This window comes from Trachemys scripta, chromosome 17, assembly GCF_013100865.1.
Source record: "Trachemys scripta elegans isolate TJP31775 chromosome 17, CAS_Tse_1.0, whole genome shotgun sequence".
In the NCBI taxonomy this organism is placed as follows: domain Eukaryota; kingdom Metazoa; phylum Chordata; order Testudines; family Emydidae; genus Trachemys; species Trachemys scripta.
Window position 1 is genome coordinate 19,990,020 of NC_048314.1, and position 19,145 is coordinate 20,009,164.

General features: G+C 39.9%; 1 protein-coding gene across 7 annotated transcripts in view; it reads left to right on the top strand.

The window, feature by feature from the left end:
- SEC16A (SEC16 homolog A, endoplasmic reticulum export factor) overlaps nucleotides 1-19,145 on the top strand; it is a 41,869-nt gene extending 22,724 nt beyond the window's left edge. Inside the window, exons 11-32 of one of the 7 annotated variants that reach the window (XM_034793476.1) lie at nucleotides 263-505; nucleotides 916-1,013; nucleotides 1,905-1,986; nucleotides 2,451-2,568; nucleotides 2,882-2,993; nucleotides 3,285-3,390; nucleotides 4,089-4,229; nucleotides 4,374-4,487; nucleotides 6,499-6,703; nucleotides 7,545-7,796; nucleotides 8,524-8,612; nucleotides 9,660-9,707; nucleotides 9,895-10,056; nucleotides 10,715-10,792; nucleotides 11,031-11,087; nucleotides 11,760-11,865; nucleotides 12,225-12,362; nucleotides 13,340-13,434; nucleotides 14,481-14,555; nucleotides 15,187-15,246; nucleotides 16,111-16,188; nucleotides 17,498-19,145. In XM_034793476.1, the coding sequence (XP_034649367.1) occupies nucleotides 263-505; nucleotides 916-1,013; nucleotides 1,905-1,986; nucleotides 2,451-2,568; nucleotides 2,882-2,993; nucleotides 3,285-3,390; nucleotides 4,089-4,229; nucleotides 4,374-4,487; nucleotides 6,499-6,703; nucleotides 7,545-7,796; nucleotides 8,524-8,612; nucleotides 9,660-9,707; nucleotides 9,895-10,056; nucleotides 10,715-10,792; nucleotides 11,031-11,087; nucleotides 11,760-11,865; nucleotides 12,225-12,362; nucleotides 13,340-13,434; nucleotides 14,481-14,555; nucleotides 15,187-15,246; nucleotides 16,111-16,188; nucleotides 17,498-17,566 (2,526 nt within the window). In that variant the 3' untranslated portion in view covers nucleotides 17,567-19,145. Of the gene's footprint in view, nucleotides 1-262; nucleotides 506-915; nucleotides 1,014-1,904; nucleotides 1,987-2,450; nucleotides 2,569-2,881; nucleotides 2,994-3,284; nucleotides 3,391-4,088; nucleotides 4,230-4,373; nucleotides 4,488-6,498; nucleotides 6,704-7,544; nucleotides 7,797-8,523; nucleotides 8,613-9,659; nucleotides 9,708-9,894; nucleotides 10,057-10,714; nucleotides 10,793-11,030; nucleotides 11,088-11,759; nucleotides 11,866-12,224; nucleotides 12,363-13,339; nucleotides 13,435-14,480; nucleotides 14,556-15,186; nucleotides 15,247-16,110; nucleotides 16,189-17,497 lie in introns of those variants that run through there. The other 6 variants (XM_034793477.1, XM_034793479.1, XM_034793480.1 and 3 more) reach the window with 6 other exon arrangements.

Below are 19,145 nucleotides of genomic sequence, written 5' to 3' on the forward strand. Positions count from 1 at the left end.
TTGTACTGGGCCAAGAATGCAGGTCAAATACTCAAAAGGCAGGTATTCCTCCTTAATCTTGCTGTTTGAAGTGCCAGATAAGATGAGAGCAATGGGTCTTTATCTGTATAGTCCCAATAGGACACCTGAGTTGGCCAATCCAATCTTATCTCCTTTTGTCCAACCCACTGCATCATTTGTGTTAATTAACTTGTTAAACTTCAAATGTTTAAAATATTTCAGTCAAATTATTTCAAAGTGATTGAATTTGTTTCATTTCTAGACCGTAGTGGGCACAGACATTGCAGAGCTTTTGCTACGAGATCACAAAACAGTTTGGCTTCCTGGGAAATCGCCCAATGAAGCAAACTTGATTGACTTCACTAATGAGGCTTTGGAGCAAGTGGAAGAAGAGTCTGGTGAAGCTCAACTCTCATTTCTCACCGATAGTCTTATAACCACAATTGACAGTCTTGAAAGAGAGACGGAGAGATTCAGGGAGCTTCTGCTTTATGGTCGTAAGAAGGTGAATGTTCATATTGTTGCTTAAAGTACTGGTTGAGTTTGTTTTTTTTACTTGAATGTATTGTTCCAAAAACCACATATCCTTAAAGCCCTGGTGGCTTGCATATAATTAAAATATCAAGTAATAAAAATGAAAGCTACACAAATAGTAATGTATATAATATGTAATATTTATGGTACCATCGATGTCCTTGACACTCTACAGTAAAGAGAGAGATTCCCTGTCCCAAAGAATTCACAATTCAAAACCAAATTATATTGTAACACACTAGCATGTGACTTAATGAGTATTTTCAATTCATAGTCATAAGATATCTGCACTAGAAATCATTAGTACTTTGTCCTGAGTGGTGTATTGAACTTGTTCCCCAGTAAACTCATTTACTTTTCATATGCTTTCTACATTAATAGGATGCTTTGGAGTCTGCCATGAAGCATGGATTATGGGGTCATGCTCTGCTGCTTGCCAGTAAAATGGACAGCAGAACACACGCAAGAGTCATGACCAGGTAATGATTTGTTGCTTGATGATGATGATTAGACTATGCTGTAAGTATGGAATAGCCATTTATTTCCCATTAATGAGGTAGAGTCCTATGGCTCAGAAATTGAGGCCACAATTATGATGTGTGTCTGTGCCTATGCAGGAATTCTGCTTTAGATATATTGTCTGGGTGTTGACTTAAGTCATGTTGCAGCTTTAGTTTCAGGGATTTTAGCCTTTAAAGTTAGACTTCACAGAATTGCAGTGACTGCTACAACTGTTGGCAAGAGCTATTCTGCCACCACCTTCACTGTAACATGATTTCCTCTGTGGATCTGAAACCATGCCATAAACTGACTTACTAGCTGACTGACAGATCTGCCATACAAGCTATAGAACATTAATGAAAATGGGGAGGGGAGAATAGCCTAGGAATTAGCTACACTTCACGTTTCAAAAACTCAGATTTTCACAGTAACGGGATTAAATACACTATATGTATGCTTGTCTTCCTTCAGAGTTTTGCATGGCTATTTCCCCATTTACTTTTGGGACTTTTAATACCCAAGTAATGTTACGCCTGTGCTCCTTCTTATTTCGGAAAGAAGCAACCATCTTCCAGCAAGGACTGTCAGTACATAAGAGCAGCATTTTCTGTCCTCCCACAGCTTCTGAAACAATGTTACAGCTGTCTGCTGGCACTAGGAGCCCAATTCTTGAGATTGTTCCTAGGCTTGTATTTGCATAGGGCTGTACTGCAGGTCCAATAATTTAACCAGTAACTGTTTTAAAGATGATTCACTGGCCAATTACACTTATTTCACTGCGGTGCTGTGAAAACCTCCTTTCTCAAAGCTAAACTAAATATAAACATGTGAGTCGTGTTAACTGCTTACCTACAATTGTTTTTATGTAGATTTGCCAACAGTCTTCCAATTAATGATCCTCTGCAAACTGTTTACCAGCTCATGTCTGGAAGAATGCCAGCAGCATCCACAGTGAGTTTTAAGAATAAGCTTCAATTAAGACTTGTATATGTTCTCTTGTGAATTACCTCTTACAGCACACTAGCGGTATGCTTTTACATACAACTGGGTTCCAAAAAGAATTAGGTAAGTTCACGGAGGATAGGTCCATCAATGGCTATTAGCCCAGATGGTCAGGGGTACAACCCCATACTTTGGGTGTCCCATAACCCCTGACTGCCAGATGCTGGGACTGGATGATAGGGGATGAATCACTTGATAACTCCCCTGTTCTGTTCATTACCTCTGAAGCATCTGGTACCGGCCACTGTTGGAAGACAGGATACTGAGCTAGATGGACCAGTAGTATGGCCATTCTTATGTTCTTGCATACCTGATCTAGAATGCAAAAATTATTCTAGCCCTTACTCGGGTTGTACTCCTTATCCACGCACCCTTCCATTCTATGGCTTGATGGGTATCTACTCTAATTCTAGTGCTGTGGAGATGAGAAATGGGGAGACTGGAGGCCTCATCTTGCGATGGTACTATCCAACTTGACCAATAACATGGATGTGGAATCGAGGACTATTACCACCATGGGAGATACTCTTGGTAAGTAATTTGAAGTTGAATCTGTGGAGAATAAAGTGAATAAATAGCAGGGCTGTTTATATTGGGAGCAATGGAATGGATGTGGGCTCTGAACAAATGAAGGGTTTTCTTAAACTTAAATTGCTGGGTTTGTTTTATGAAAACTAACAATTGCTACTTATACAATAAAACCAAACCTTTTTTAGTTCTGCGGATTTCTGTTCTGTGAGAATAAATTGGAATTCTAAAGAACCAAAACAATTCAAGATGCTATGAATTAGTTATGTACCATTCAGATACAATTTCATGAAAGATCTATTGTGCTTTGTTTCAGCTTCTAAAGGCCTTTTAGATGCTGCTCATTTTTGCTACTTGATGGCCCAGATCGGGTTTGGCGTTTATACAAAGAAAACAACAAAGCTTGTCCTAATTGGATCAAATCACAGGTGTGGAATTCAAATTACTTGCCTTTGTTTTTGTAAAACTTTGCTATTTAAAAGACAAAAATAGAAGGAAATGGCTTGTGATATTCTAACAAGTAACATGCCACAATAGATAATTATTAACCAAAGTTGTTTAGGACGTAGCTGCTTATTTCTGAAGCATGGAAGTTGCTTGCTCTGATGCTTTCTACTCAGTAATGCCATGTGACTAACTTTTGATGTGCCAGTAACATTCCATAATCTAAATTAGAGGTAATACGTTAAAATTAGTTTGTTTTTCCACTTTTCTCTCAGCTTGCCATTTTTAAAGTTTGCCACCAATGAAGCCATTCAAAGAACAGAAGCCTATGAATATGCACAGTCACTGGGAACCCAGCCCTGCTGTTTACCCAATTTCCAGGTTAGCAGCAGTTCTGGTTTTTTTAATGTCATGTCACAGGTTTTGTATGAAGTGCTCTTTATCCTTTTTATGAATGGTGTGGTGTTCGCTTTTGTTGCGTACTCTTTCAAGTACTTGAAGGACCTGGTCTCTCTCTCAAACTTGCTCCCAAAAGACTCCTGATGATGAAAATAATGCAAGGTCACTTTCCAGTGCAAACAAAAGTTAAACTCAGGAATGATTTAAACATTTAAAAAATCACCCCATAATTTTGGATCTTTGTTTTCTGTTTGGCATCCAAATAAATGGAGATCTTTTAAAGATTTAATTCTACATTTATGACTGGATCATTGCACTGTGTAGTTCTAGGATTTTCCTGATGCTAATCACTAAATCTGATTTTCCCAAAGAGCAAATATTGTGAATTCCAGACTTCCAGAACCTAAATTAAAGGTAGTGACTGAATTTAAAATTCAAAGAAGAAATCCAGCAGGATTTGTTTTGTACCTGTTGTATACAATCTGACCAGCCTCCCCCCCCCTTGTAGAACTTGAGTGGAGGAACACTTTGAAAGCTTTTTGACTAGTATTCATTTTTAAATCTAGAATACATGTGATAATGGGGTACTTTAGTTTGTGGCTGGAGTAACAAACTGCCCTGCAATATCTTTAGAAATTATGTGGGCATGCAGTATAACTTTACCTTCTTGCATTCTACAGGTTTTCAAATTCATCTATGCTTGCCGACTAGCTGAGATGGGACTTGCTGCACAAGCGTTTCATTACTGTGAAGTGATTTCCAAAACTGTTCTTAAAAATCCCTACTATTATTCGCCTGTGCTTATCAGTCAACTTATTCAGGTACTATAGGGATAAGTACTCTTCAGAATTAAGCACTCATGGCTTGATACATATTGGTTCATGAATGATAGTTTAGAAATCTCTAAAATTTCTATTTTATTGACCTCTTTACCAATTTTGTTTTTATAATGCTTCCTTTGATAGATATCATCTCAGTTGCGCCTGTTCGACCCACAGATTAAAGAGAAACCAGAGCAGGAATTATTTATTGAACCTTCATGGTTAGTACGACTTCGGCACTTGGATGGACAGATCAAGGTATAAAATCTGCTTTCCAAAATTTAAAGGCTTCCATGCTAAGATTTTTACTTAAGATCCTTTTCATAAAATGCTTTTGTGGGGCACTTGTTCTTGTCTAATAATAGATGGGAATTATAAAATTCTGATTTCTTGCATATTAAAGCTACCCAGTTGCATACCACTTAAATCAGGATGATGTGCATACTTGTGGGTGCCCCAGTTTTCAGTGTAAAATAGTTGAAAGATAGTGTGTGTGTGTGTGTGTGTGTGCAGGGCCATCCTTAGGCATATGCAGCATACGTGGCTGCGTAGGACACCCGAAAATATGGGGCATCCCTGAGTCTTAAGCTTTGGCTACACTGACGCTGTACAGCGCTGCAACTTGCTGCGCTCAGGGGTGTGAAAAAACACCCCCCTGAGCGCAGCGAGTACAGCGAGTAAAGTGCCAGTGTAATCAGTGCCTGCAGCGCTGCACGCTCGCTCACAGCACTGCAAGCTATTCCCCTCAGAGAGGTGGAGTACATACAGGGCTGCGAGAGCTCTCTCGCAGCGCTGGCGGCACGACTACACTCGCGCTTCACAGCGCTGCAGCGGCAGCACTGTGAAGTCCCAAGTGTAGCCAAGTCCTTAGTGTCCACCCTCCCGCCTTTTCCTATCCCTGTTCTGACCCTTCTTGCAGGCTCCTACAGCTAGCTGCTGCAGCCTGGTGAGTCTTCTTCTGGAGGGGATCTAGTACTTAAAAGTGAAAAAGCCTGCCAGATCTATTAGCACAACACTGAAATGGTTAAAGAGCCATTCAAGTGGTAATGAAGCCATTTAACAGACATTTGCTAACCACCAGGTATATGCTGTCAGTTTCTGAATTTACTGACAAAAACAGTTGTGCATTACTGTCATATTTACTCAGAACAGGTTAGCCTACAGGACCTTCACTTAAAATTGTCTTTAAAATATCTCATTAGTGTGGTCCTGAAGACTATAAAATCACATCTCTAAAAAATCCTTGCACAATCTGAGTATTCATCTTTAGCGTTAAATGCGTGGATCTTCAGACATATAGTTTTTTAAATAAATCCTTCAAAAGGCCACCCTTATCTAAGGGCTGGTCTACACTGGGGGGGGGGAGAAGGGAGGGATCGATCTAAGATACGCAGCTTCAGCTACATGAATAGCTTAGCTGACGTCAAAGTATCTTAGATTGATTTACCTTGGGTCCTCACGGCACGGGATTGGCAGCCACGGCTCCCCCTTCGACTCCGCTACCGCCGCTCGCTCCAGTGGAGTTCCAGAGTCGATGGGGAGCGCGTTCGGGGATAAATATATCGCATCTTAATGAGACGCGATATATCGATCCCCGATAAATCAATCGCTACCTGCTGATACGGCGGGTAATCTGGACGTATCCTTTAATACACACGCAAGCCTGGGCTGCCGTCGGGCATAGGGGCACCAGTTTAATAATATTGCATAAAACCCCAGAAATCCTAAGGATGGCCATATGTGTGTGTGTGGAATAGACTTCTTTTATGCATTCTTGTGCAAGGAGAACTGTAAAACTCCAAGGTTTTAATACTCCATAGGAGCAAGCAGAGATGCACTTCTTAAAAGAAAGGTGAGCGTGTAAGCATTGATCGTAGTAACTAACTACTAAGTTGCAACTATTAAGTTTCAAACACTGCAGGAGAGGGAGGTATGTTGATTTTAAAAAACTGATTCTATTAGTATTTTTGTTTATAAAACTTGCCTTTTGCTTTTGCAAAAGCTTGTGTTTTTTTTGGTTTTTTTTGTTTTTCTCTAAGCATCTTTTTTTGGGGGGCTGAACTCGATCTAACAATGACCCTTGACTTATTTTTTTACCTGAGAAAGTTGTGAATGGAAAATCTAGTTGCAAAGTTTTCCCTTCCTCAACTTCAAGAAACTAACAAATTATCTTTTTATATTTAGAAGACTTTCCTTGTTATGCTCTTCCTGGGTTGTGAATTTAACATTTTATAGTGGTTAATAGGCTTTTGTTTTCTCCTAACTACAGGATGGTACGATAGCTTACAATGCAGATAGATCCACCCCTCAGCAGTATGCCTGTAGCACACCAAGCTCTGAATTAGACCATATCAGTCAATGTGATGGAACAGGAACTGGGCAGGAAATGGGACCTGCTACTGAAAACCCATTGTTGGCATCCTTGTTACCTAATACGGTGCACCCCATGCAAGGTGTGCAGCTAATGCCTTCAGGTTAGTATTTCACATTGTTCTCCATGTGTGTCAAGGGGAAGAACCAATACAGTGGACTACAAAATAAAGAAATCACTTAAAAGTTAAACTAATGGGATTTCATTTCTAAACTATTTAGTTATAAATTGGCTCTTTTTGAGATTGATTCATGCAGCATTAGAAGTAAGAATAACACTTCCTTACATGATTGCCAATTAGCTTTTTCTATTGCACATTAGTGGGTGTAAAGATTGTACAGTTCAGACAGAAACCCATAAAGGCATAGGGCTCATGTCTCATTTGTAATGGGGACAGAAATAGGAGATGATATTTGAAACGTAACTGGGAGTGTTTAATAGTCCCCTTTTGACTTCAAAGGAGTTTACTGCTTTTTTTAAAACTGTGTTCATTGTCTTTTGAACAACATGTTTTGTACATTGGATGCTTCTAATCCTATTGCTGCTTCACGTTGGATGCCACAGGAGCAAGTGTGAGAACTAAGGATGTAAAAAATGCCAAGCAGCAACAATGGGAGTATTGAGGTCTATTCTCCCAAGTAGGCATTCCATGAGCATATCCATATGGAGGTATTAGATCCTCCTCAGAGAGAGAAGTCTCCTGGTATGGTGACTTGCTTAACTTTTGTCAAATAAACAAATACAGACTAAAAAAGACTGACTGCCCATGCACTGCAATAACTTCTTCACAGTAAAATGCATCCCTGTAAAGCATACAAATAGTCTGTGTTTTACAGATGAGGTGGTTGGAATTGGAACTGAGCAGATCCTGGCTCCTCAGTCCAGTGCTTAGACCATGTCTCTCTTTTTTGTTACCAGTAATTTTCTTAAATTTTGTTCCACAGCCCCTCAGACTATCCTTGAGGGATCAGCAGCTATGACTCCTCCTTCTCAGCAAGAAACTGGTGGTGGTGTTCCTTTCTATCCTGTGGCTCCTCCCTCTATTGGGCCAGGGTCTGGCTTTGCACCACCAGGCTTTCCAAATCAATATGGAGCTGAACAGTCTTCACTGTACCTGGGATCTGCAGTGCCACCGGGAGGACCACCTCCTCACGCAGCAGAACCACGGCCAGAAGAGCAGTTAAACCAGGAAACAGGTTTGTGCTCTGAATAAATGTTTTCCCTGCCTTTAAGGGCACTGAAGTCTTTCTGGAGATTGAGTGCACAGTAACTTGTTTCAATCATTAAAATTGTGCAGTAAATCTTGGGTAACTGAGTGTAGAGTGAAAACTTAAAAGAAAGCAAAGAATCTCACTGAGAAGAGTTGAGTACTACTGGCTTTGCATATCAGGTTTGACATAAATCCAGTGTGTGTAAATGAGTCACAGCCTGTTCCCTACTGGACACTTGTCTGTCACAAAACCACTACCTAACGTTGTCATGTGGGCAATTTCTGTTGGAAATGCTCACAATTGGAATTGGAGGAAGTTCTCTACCTCAAACTCAAAGTGAATGTTTAGAACTGTGGGGATCATAGAATTTAAATAGTAGGAGATGCTGCATGTGAAGGCTGAAGGCCACTGACAGAGCTATGCAAAGAATCTCGCACAGCATCACCCTAAGGAATGTCTCACTTAGCTGGTTCTCACACTCCTTTTTAGGAAACTAAATACACATGAATAAACTTAAAAAAAAGACATCAAATGCAGTTCATGCAAGCCCTGAAATTTAATGTTAATTCTTTAACGCATCAGGTTCTCTAGCACTAGAATCACTAAGCAAGTTGGGTAAAGGTTATCACAGTTCTAGTGCAACTACTTAGACATCTATTATGTGTTGAAAACCACTGAAATTTACTAACTTACTCTGTTCTTGTTTTTCAAGCAATGCAGAGAATTCCCCAGGAATCTCCAATTCAAAAGACTTTCCCTGAACAAAGAGAGGAGGATTTCTATGGCAAAATGGCAACTATGGTATTTTTATATCATACATCCTTAGTGCTTTCTCCAAATCGCACTATGCAAATGTGGAACTCATTATTCAGTGGCACTCTCAAATACTAAGTTCATGAAGTGCACCTCAGCACCAATCCAGTCTTTTTTGTTGCAGAAGAAAAAAAATCCAGGAGAAATGTGAGACCTACTATTTTAAAATACTCGTGGAAGTAGAAAATCAGACATGTTGGATTTAAAATGTTTATATGCCAACCCACCAGAACCCAGCAGGGCTGTGGCGTATATCAGTGGGAGAGAAAAGCAGATCCTAGTGAGCAAGTCTGCTGACCGTGCTTTTAAAAGACAGTATTGATTTGCACTTAGGGAGTCCTGCCCTGAACAATGGGTGGTGCTACCCAAATTGTACATAAATGTTCAAAACCTAGCCATGAACATCTGTTTTACTGTACAGCAGGTATTTTCAGTGTTAAGTCACTTAAGTTGGACATCTCCTAGGGAACTAATTTAGCCTCATGAGATAACAGTTGCTTAATTGAAACAGAATTAACATTAACTTTTCTTAATAGGGACACATTTGGCTGTTGCCAATGGATGAAGTGGTGTTAACCACTTGTTAAATAAATAAATGTACAAATCTAAATTCTGATATTTTTAATACCAAAGTTGCTAAATAAAGATTTTAAATAATAATTTAAAGATTACATACAGACAATGTAGCAAACTTCATTATTCACTGCAATATTTTTGTTACCTTTACTTTTTTTACAGCCTCTCTCTCAATGGGGATAGCTGTTTAATGAGTGTGTTCAGTGGGATGCCCTGACACGATTACCTCCTTAATAGATTGGACACATTACTGTGAAAGCATAGTTAGGTTTCAGTTTTCTCTGCCTCTGTACTATGCACCTAAACCAGAGGGTAGAGATATGCCTGAACAACTAACTCAAATGGCTTGGATTTTGTTTGGGAACGTGTAATTAAAATTGGAAATGAAAGGGACTGTACTGTCTACCTTTTGCTTAACTGCTTGCTTATTAAGCATGTGCTGGCTTTGTATCTAACCAGGCACCGGGACGAAGATCCAGATCCACCTCTCAGTCTTCAGCACACATGGTACGCCATGACCAGGCTGGTTTTCACTATCTCGTCATTCCTATCTACATTTCACCCACTTCTAATGACTTTGCATCTCTGTTATTACTGACATTTTCAAAAGAAGGAATTTCTTAAGCAAAATAAAATCTAATCCCTCTAGGTTAGTAGTAAAATGATTTAAAATCCCTGCGTATTTGTAATGCAGGGCTATGGGCGAAGATCTCGGACCACCTCAGAATCCTCCACCCATTCTATAGGACGAGAAAGATGCAACTCTGCAGCAAAGCAGCCCTCTCCTCCTCCTCCATCCATTCCTGAAGGGAAAGAGACCAACAAAGAGATCAGGAAGGAGCCAGCAGCGAGAAAGGTAAATTAAAATGGGTATCTGGTTACAAGTCGCAATGATTAATGGCACCTTTGGTAAACCGTGGTGCTAAAATGGGGGAGAGGCTGCTTACCTAAATCATCCGATGAACATTTTGTCTTGACTATTGCAGCCTCCATCTACACGTTCAGCTCAGGCCCCAGACTCCAGCATGTGCAGAATCCTGCCACTTGGCTTTCCAACATGCACTAAAGTTACATGCACTGAAGCATGACACACATTGCAGTTGGCTTCTCATTCTCGTCAGGAGCCAGTTCAAAATTGCCTTCTCTGACTTCAGCCAATCTCTCAGAACTTGTCTGACTCCCCATTTCTGCTCAGTTAGCACTGACCTCTTGGCCTGCCATACACCTGTCTCCACTGAGAAGAGCTTTCTCCTCTGCAGCTTCTTACATCTGGCTCAGCCATCTTGTATCCCTCTGCCTCATTGAAATTCATGATTTCAAATTTTAACTACTAGCATCTTTCTCCTTTCCATATGATCCTTAATTTTTCTCTATTGATTATCATTTAAACTGTCTTGGAATGCAGTTTATATGAAGGACTAATTGAAATGGAATTGTATGAAGTTAGATTTTTTAAATCTGCTATCAGCAGATTCTTAGAGGAATACACTAAAAAGCCTTGTATTTATTTTTAGAGTGGTGCAAATTGGCTTCGCTGGCTGATGGGAAAAGGAAAGAATGAAGCTCACCTTCCAGATGATAAGAACAAATCAGTAAGGGCCCTAAACCGCAGCACACATCACACACGTTAATTTGCTCAAACTGTTTTCTAGTCCATAGAGTATGGATTTTTTTTTCTTGTGGCCAAACAAAACTTTATATATAAAGTTTTTTCAAAATGCCTGGCTAATTCTGAAAATGGCTTTCAAAATTAATATTAGAAATGATTTGCTGGTTACTAGCCTTGTGACCGATTTGCACTCTTAATCTTGAATTGTGATTTCTTCATAGATTGTTTGGGATGAAAAGAAACAGCGCTGGGTTAATTTAGACGAGCCAGAAGAGGAGGTAAAATACTGAGGAGTTTCTCTTTTTCTTTGCCTGAGTGGATAAGTATCAGATAATGGGACTTCCAAAAAGTGGCTCTTAAAAGCCATCTTTGCTGGCTTACTTTGGGTTAAAATGTAGTATGACATTAACTGCAACTGGTAAACAATTTACATAAATCAGAGTGAGTGATATGTTTTCTGGGTCCGTTTCTGCCCTCCGTTACTGGTGTGGATCCAGTGAGTACTGTGAAGTTTCTTAAGGGGACTTATTCTGATTTACACCAGTGTAACTGAAAGTAGACTATGGCCTGTGGGAGTTGACACCACTAAGACCACTTTTTCTCATCCAGAAAGTCATGATCCTGGTGGGGGCAGAGGGAGGTGTCACTAGGCATCACATTTTATTATAGCCTAAAGCAAAAAAAATCCCCTCCTGCACACCCTTACTCTTTAAGGTCAAATATTGCTGTTGATACTTTTTTTACGCTTGTAGTCCGTGTCAGGAGATTGTGAAAATGTTTGATTTCAAATAAGGGGTTGCCTGCCTGAAAAGGTTGAGAAATACTGAGCTAAACTGGGGACGGAGGGGAATGTGTCCAATTACATGCTTGATGGGAGTAGGCTAAGGAAAACAGAGAAATGTCTGCTTTAAAAATGCCATTCAAAGGCTAATACTGTTTTTTGCTTCCAGAGCAAACCACCGCCACCACCACCAGCCGGGTTTCCTAAAGCTCCTCAGACTGCTCCACCTGGGCCCGGGGGTCCACCCGGTGTCAACATGTTTTCCAGAAAAGCAGGTAACCACACGGCAGTGGATGGCATTCCTCATTGTAAAGGGGAAGGCTTAAGATTGTTCCTGTTGTGAAGAACCCTAAGGCGAAGTTGCCACCCCTTTTGGAGGTGGCTTCTTGGATGAGCACGTGGCAGCTTGCCATGTCATGGTGGTGTGGGCAGGATTGGCCTTGCTGGGTAAACTAGCATCACGATGGTGATTGCTGCCAACACCACACCCTGTGATTCAGAGTTTACCACCTTTTCCTTGGGTCTACTTTTTTCTGATCCTGAAAGATGTTCTAACCAGAAGACATGTTCTGTCTCCATATTACATTTTTACTGCAAGCTGACTTATTTCCATATGTTTGTTGTCCTGTTTCAGCAGGAACCAGAGCTCGTTACGTTGACGTTCTAAACCCAAGTGGAGCGAAACCCAGTGGTGCTGTCCCTGCCCCATCAGACCTGTTTGCCCCCTTGGCACCAATGCCTATCCCTGCAAACTTGTTTGTTCCAAACTCAGGTGCGTAAACCCAGTGCAGATAAACTGCAAGAAGCAGGCATCTTAAAGGATGCTTATCCATCACATGTATCACAAATATCCTTTTGGGCCAAAAAATGTTAACTCCTGTTACTATTGGTCTAAACTTTAAAACTTCTTTAAAAGGCATTGAATTCCATATGAGCCTGGAGACTGAAACTGGGCGAAAACAGCTACAGCTCTGCATGTCACAAACCTCGTCTTTTAGAAAATGTTTACTAAGAGGGTTTACGTCTTAATTGTCGTGGGCAGCTAGGACCTCAGAACAACAAATCTGAATGGTTCTAGCACCTGTTCTCCAAACAACATGACACTTTTAAACATTGATGTTATGTAGTAACTCCATTTTTATTTAACAGGAAATGGGAATTTTTTACTAGAACCCACACAGAGCATCTCCTAAAACAATCTGATGAAGCAATGTATGTTCTTTGCTAGACAAAAAGTGCTTTTGTTTCCCCCAAAATTTGAACTGTGCAAGGTGACATAATTCATCAACCCTTATTCATATTTTGCTAAGTACTTGGTGTCAGTTTTTGTTTCTTACTCACCTACTGTTTCCTGTCCCAGAATCACTTTTTCTGGGCCATACCAGCATATTTTCTTGCTGCAAATCCTCTGTTTGCTGTGTTGCTCCAAGGTTTCCCGTATAAAATGTATATGCTTCCATTGCATATGGCTAACTATATTAGTATAATTAGCTGTGCGCTCATCCATTGAATAAGACTTGCCACCATCTTTGAGGGAAGATGGAAGAAATAATGGAAATATGTCTAATATATTTTTCCTTGAATATAATCAAACCAGTGTAACTTTTCAAATGAGATTTTTAATTCAGCTCATTCGCTGATTACAGTTTGCTACTCTGAAAACCTGGTTCTACCGTTGATCCTGTTCCTCATATATCTGTAAGGTCTGATACAGTGTTCATTTTGGGTTAAAACCGGTTTCTTCTGTAGTTCCTGAGGAGCAGCAACCTATGGAGGGGAGCGGGGCACGAGAACAGACATTATCTGCAAATCAAGTCAACACTGATGCTACTACAGAACCACAGGTAGGTTAGTAAAGATGCAAACTACCATTCATATCCAATTATCACTTTTATTGAAAAACTAAGTATTACGGTTGCAATTTCCTAGTGGTGTAACTTAAAAGGCATGTTATACCTGTACCTAAATAACCCCTAGTGAAAGAAGGGATAGAACTAGGAAGAGGAGACAGAAGAGAAAACACAGGGGAAGAATGCCTGGGCCCCAGTTTTGTAGGCGCTCAGTGTGGGTCCACAGGCAGAGCACCTATAGGATTAGGATCCCTTCATTATTTTTCCTGGTATATAATATGTAGGTAGTCACTTTATATCTCACTGGTAACTTCTAGCCTGAGAGTGACATGATCTACTCCCTCTGTGGAGATGAAGCATCTTTTCCATGCTTCAGTACTATTTACCTTATTGTTCATATTACTCATAACTGTGTTGTGTAGTCAGGTCACATTTACGTGATTGAAATATCAGTCAGTACACGGGCAGGAATTCTTTGGTCTTATGACTTCCTCCCAAAATGTAGAATTTTGTAATACCAATAACCTATTAATATAATGCCCTACCTCCTCTGCACACCTCCATATCTGCCACATATTTAAGATGTAGATTTCAGATATTTACATTGTGAGCTCTTTGGAGCAGAGAGACTGTTGCGGTAGCACAATAGGGGCTCAATCTAACTTGGGTTCTCTGGGTGCTACCATAGTACAAATGAGTCCTAATTAGAACTCCTAACGACTCATTCTTTCCCTGCAGTAGTTGCTATTGAATCTCAGTGTACTCAGCTGACTCAATCCCTGATGGTTTAGTAAAATGGCTCTTCTCAGGGCTATGCTTGAAGGACACCCAAAAGCTTCAGGTCGTGCAGAATATGGCAGCCTGTTCAGCAGTGTTAGCCTGATCGAGTTTGTTATATCTCACTGTATTGCATTAGGGTTGCTTCAGAAGTGTTAGTACAAGCATAAAGCAAAACAGAATCCCATTGGAAATCTACATTGGGTCTCGCTGACTTAAGATATTGAAAATTAATAGGGTTCTTTTTTTTTTTTTTTTTTTAGTATTTAAACTCTACAATGCTTCCACCTGGTTCTGAACTCCCTGGGTCCAATCCAGATGGCTCCCAGTCAGGAGAGGTAAGGCTTGCTTCAAAGTGGTTCAACTAATGCCTCTATGCAGTGTATTTTAACCATCAGGCTGTAATGGTTTTAACCTGCATAATCTAAAAAAGCAAGTAACTGATTCAATTGCTGATGACTAGCCAAGATGGAAACTTAGTTACTGCCTCTAAAAATCTAAACAAAAGAGCCCCTCAGTTCCATAAGCAAAGTACAAGCTAAATGTCTTAATTTCATTGCTGCAAGAGCACCTTGTTCGTTTGAACAAAATTTGGAAAGGTCTTTTCAGAACAAAGGATCAGTAACCGTTCTTTGGGGTCTTGCCTCTGTTCATGCATTTAATTTCACGTATATTAAATGCTTGACACACGCAGAGGAGAATAGATCGCTACATGCCAGGCCACCTTTGTTCCTACTAAATGATCTATAATTTTGTGCTTTCTTACTTTAAATCCAAAAGGGTTTGTTTGTTTTTTAAACTTCTTGCTCTTCGTTTTTTTTTTTTTAATTCAAAATTGGTTTACACCTTTCTCCGACTGAAACTTCATTTTTAATGAAATAAAATGACTGAAAGCTGCTTTGGGGCAGTGACATGCATGACAACATTTTTATTTGTTTTTTGTGTGTGTGTGTTCTTGCTGTTTTGTAGCTTTCGCGCTCTAGTTCAATGAGTTCATTATCACGTGAAGTAAGCCAGCATTTTAATCAGGTACATGTGGCTGGCCATTTTCACTTACATTGGCTTTTCCCCCCCTTTATTTTGCATTTGCTCAGTTTCTTACTAATGCTACTTTAAGTCATTTCCCCCCTCCTCCATTTCACAGAATTAATATTAAAAATAACGTATGATGCAGTGTTCCTTTTAACACTTAAACAGGGTCTTCAAAATTTCACCATTACATTTCTCAAAAAGCACATAATCTAGACATGCTTGCTTTATTTTTGTGTTCTTAATTCACTTGGTAATTCTGCTCAACTCTGTCCTTACATTAGTGAAAGAGCCAAAGTAGTCAGTTACCTTAAATTACAAACAAACAAACAAGAATACTGAATATGCTGCAATACTCTGCACTCAATAATGATAACCTTGCCCATTTCATCTGTAAACGACCCCTGTAGGAATTAAAGGAATGCTACATCTCTGCGGTTAAGTTTCAATACACTGTAAAGAGCTGACATCATAACACTTTTTTGTACTTGCAGTAAAGCAACAACAGTTATCACAGATGGAACATTTTATGCTTGGGGGAGGCCTAAGTTCTACTAACAAAACCACAGGATACTAATTCAGTAAAGCTGCACTGGTGTCTCGTTACTTTTGTTTTTGCATGCCTGGATTTTCAGAGCTGTTTACAGTTCGTGCATGTGATGTTATTTTGCCAATGCCTACATTAAGCAAGTAGTAATAAAGGTTGCAAAAAGTGCTGACACATTTTGCACCCATGTGTTACAATCTGCTGCTCTGTACCTATTATAGGCATTGGTAATCTAAAGTATCTTCTTTCTACTAGTAAGCAAACAAAACTTGGGAGAGAGAATACATAGTGTTAATGGAATGTAATCTACTTTCTAGCCTCTCCGTAGTGTGCCACCTTCTGGGGGACCGCCAGCAGGAACTGTTCAGTTCTACAACCCTTCTCAATTTGCACAAGTGAGTGAAACCGTCATTGTTGCTAGAGAAACTGTGTGAACTCCTTTATCTTGAAAATAAAGCCAGGTAGCAAAATATTTCTGACATAGCTGACAGTGATGCTGAAATCTCTTGCTTCGTGTCTGTTGCTCGTATCTGCCTTCAGAAAGTGACGTGGCATGACATACCAGTTTCAAACATACAGACAAACTCTCTGCTTTCTTTTCTGCCCTTTATCTCATTCTGTCTCATCTCTGCATATGCTCTTCTTTTCCACCTCTGTCCCCTGTTAACTCTTGTTCATCTTTCTGATCCACACCTACAGCTCTCCTATTGTTTCTGTGGTGCTAGTCCCTTCAATTTACAAATCACTTGGCCTATCTCTTCTGCTTGCCCTGCCCTCCATAGTGTTCTGGAACTTAATCTTATTAAGTGCTAAGCCAGAGGTCGGCAACCTTTTGAGGAGTGGTATGCCAAGTCTTCATTTATTTACTGTAATTTAAGGTTTTGCGTGCGAGTAATACATTTTACATTTACAGAGGCCGGGGTCCCGGCCGCTGGCTCCGCTCAGCCCACTGCCGGCCCGGTGTTCCGTCCATCGAGGCTGGCAGCAGGCTGAGCGGGGCCAGTGGCCGGGACCCCGGCTGGTAGCAGAGTGCCACTAAAAATCAGCTCGCATGCTGCCTTTGGCATGGGTGCCGCAGGTTGTGGACCTCTGTGCTAAGCCATGGTCCTTTATGTCTGCTCCTCTCAATCAAGTATGCAGAGTCAAAAGGAGTGGGGCCTGGGAGATATTCTCTTGTTTTAGGCTTTGCTGTTAGGCTAATAACGGGGTATCCATGCAGCAGGCTGTCATTACTGTTGGGTCAGGTTCCCTTGCTCTCCCATCCTATTCATCACTTTTGAATTTGTGCTTACACATGCAACCCTCCACACCTGTGCTGTGGAGAATCAGTCTTGGTGTGTTACAACGGACTTCTGAAATGTGGCTTAGCATCTGAATACTTAATAGCAGCAGACAAGCAAATTGTTCTCTGCCTTGCTAACTGAATCTCTGATAAACTTTGGTTTTATAGTTAAGCAGTTCACATGGATAGTAGTTACATGTAGAATTGACGCTAGCATGTTAAATTTGCCTGTGGACCAGTCCAGCTCCGATGTAAATCACTGGGGGATTAGACCTCCACTGTTGTAAACCTCTTGTCTTTTTTCAAAGCAGAAAAAAAAAATCAGTATTTGTTCTGAAAGGTAACCAGATTCCTGCAGGACTTTTAGTTGGTGAGAAGAGCAATTAAATTGCTTGATTTTTATAAATCTTTATCTTTTTCAGTCTCCTGCAACTACTGGAAGTTCAAGGCTGGGGAGAATTGGACAGAGAAAATACCCAACATTGAAATAGAATATAATGACTTGACGTTTGGAACACTTACACTAGTTCTGGACATTCAAAGAACTACTCAAATGTTATGGCACATAGTAGTATCATTGCTATCTTGAAATGGACATGACAGTAATTTAATGCTGGCTGATGGTTTGTCATGGGTCTCCCTACTTGTAGCTCATGTACATGAATCATTACCAAACTAGAAGAAATATACATTTTCCCTTAAAAGCCAGTTAGAAAGATCTAATCTCCTATTGGGGTTGGAGAAGGATGAACAGAGGAGTATGTGGTTGCTGTCTGTTGTGAAAACCAACTGTAAACTGCCACCAAAGGGAGGAGTTCTTTGCTTGATTTTAAACCTACCAGTGTGACTTGAAGACATAAATTAGGTTTCTGAAGGACACTTCCCTCCCAATGTAGGACATACATGTCCACCTTTTAACAGAATACTCTATGGCCTTAACAGGACCATGCACAATTGTAATGCATATAAAACAATACTGGCATTTGCCAATATATGAAGGTTTAAGATGCTCATCTGGGAAATGCCTCACATGCTTATTTTTTTTAGGGGAGGGGGGCCACAGCTCATCCAAATAAATAAATTGACCTATAGTGAATTAAAACTGTGACTGTAATAAAATCTAAAATTAGTCTGATTTGGATTTTATCTAGTATGTATGTAGTTGTGTTTTAGACTCCTTGTAAAACAAATTGTATAGTCTGAAAGAAGCTCTTTGTACAATAGTCAATGCTGTACTATTTCTGATGAGTGAGTGTTCTTCTTAAGTGCAATATGGTTACTTGCTTTCTCTCTCAAACTACTGGCACTATATAATTAAGGTGGTAACAGCTTGAAAGTTGTTTAAAAATAATTTTCCTTTTGAGTGCCAGAATCTGTTCCTAATACTCTGCTCTTGAACTTCCATTAATAAAATAACTAAGGTCTTAAATAGCTAACAACTTAATTTCATACTAAATTAAATGGATTAGACCTCTACTGATCAACTTGAAAAGCTTTAGATTTAATATAGAAAATTCTGAAAACCATTGAGGTGTAATATTCACATGCATTTAAAAGTCTAAAAGGCCCACAAAGAGAGAAAATAAACTTCAAATATTTATTAAATCATTAGGTCATATTTTCTTTAGGATTTGACAAGGAAGCTGATTGATGTTACTTGCATTTCTGCCCATGAGTTGAAATAATGTATATGTGGAATTGTTAATGTTGCCCCTTTTTTTTCTCCCACCTTTTCCTGGGTAATACCACCTTTTGAGATCTGGACTGCCTTATGTATATTTCCAAAGGGATTATACACGATTTGAAATAAAATGTGGTGACCTGGAGGAATTAGTAGCCTTCTGGTAATGCTCCTTACTCTAAATCCTGGACTTGGTCAGCAGCAGTCAGTGTGGCTTTCTTTTGTAACTAAAAACCTGTTCAGATACTTGGCTTCAGAGACTGCCAAATATCTTTTAATTCAAGAAGGCTTCCTCTGAGCTGGGAGCTGCTATCTTTCCGAAGTGTTAGATTTGACGCTGTAAATTCTTAAATAAAATATTTTGCGCTCTGGAGCACTTTCACACTTTA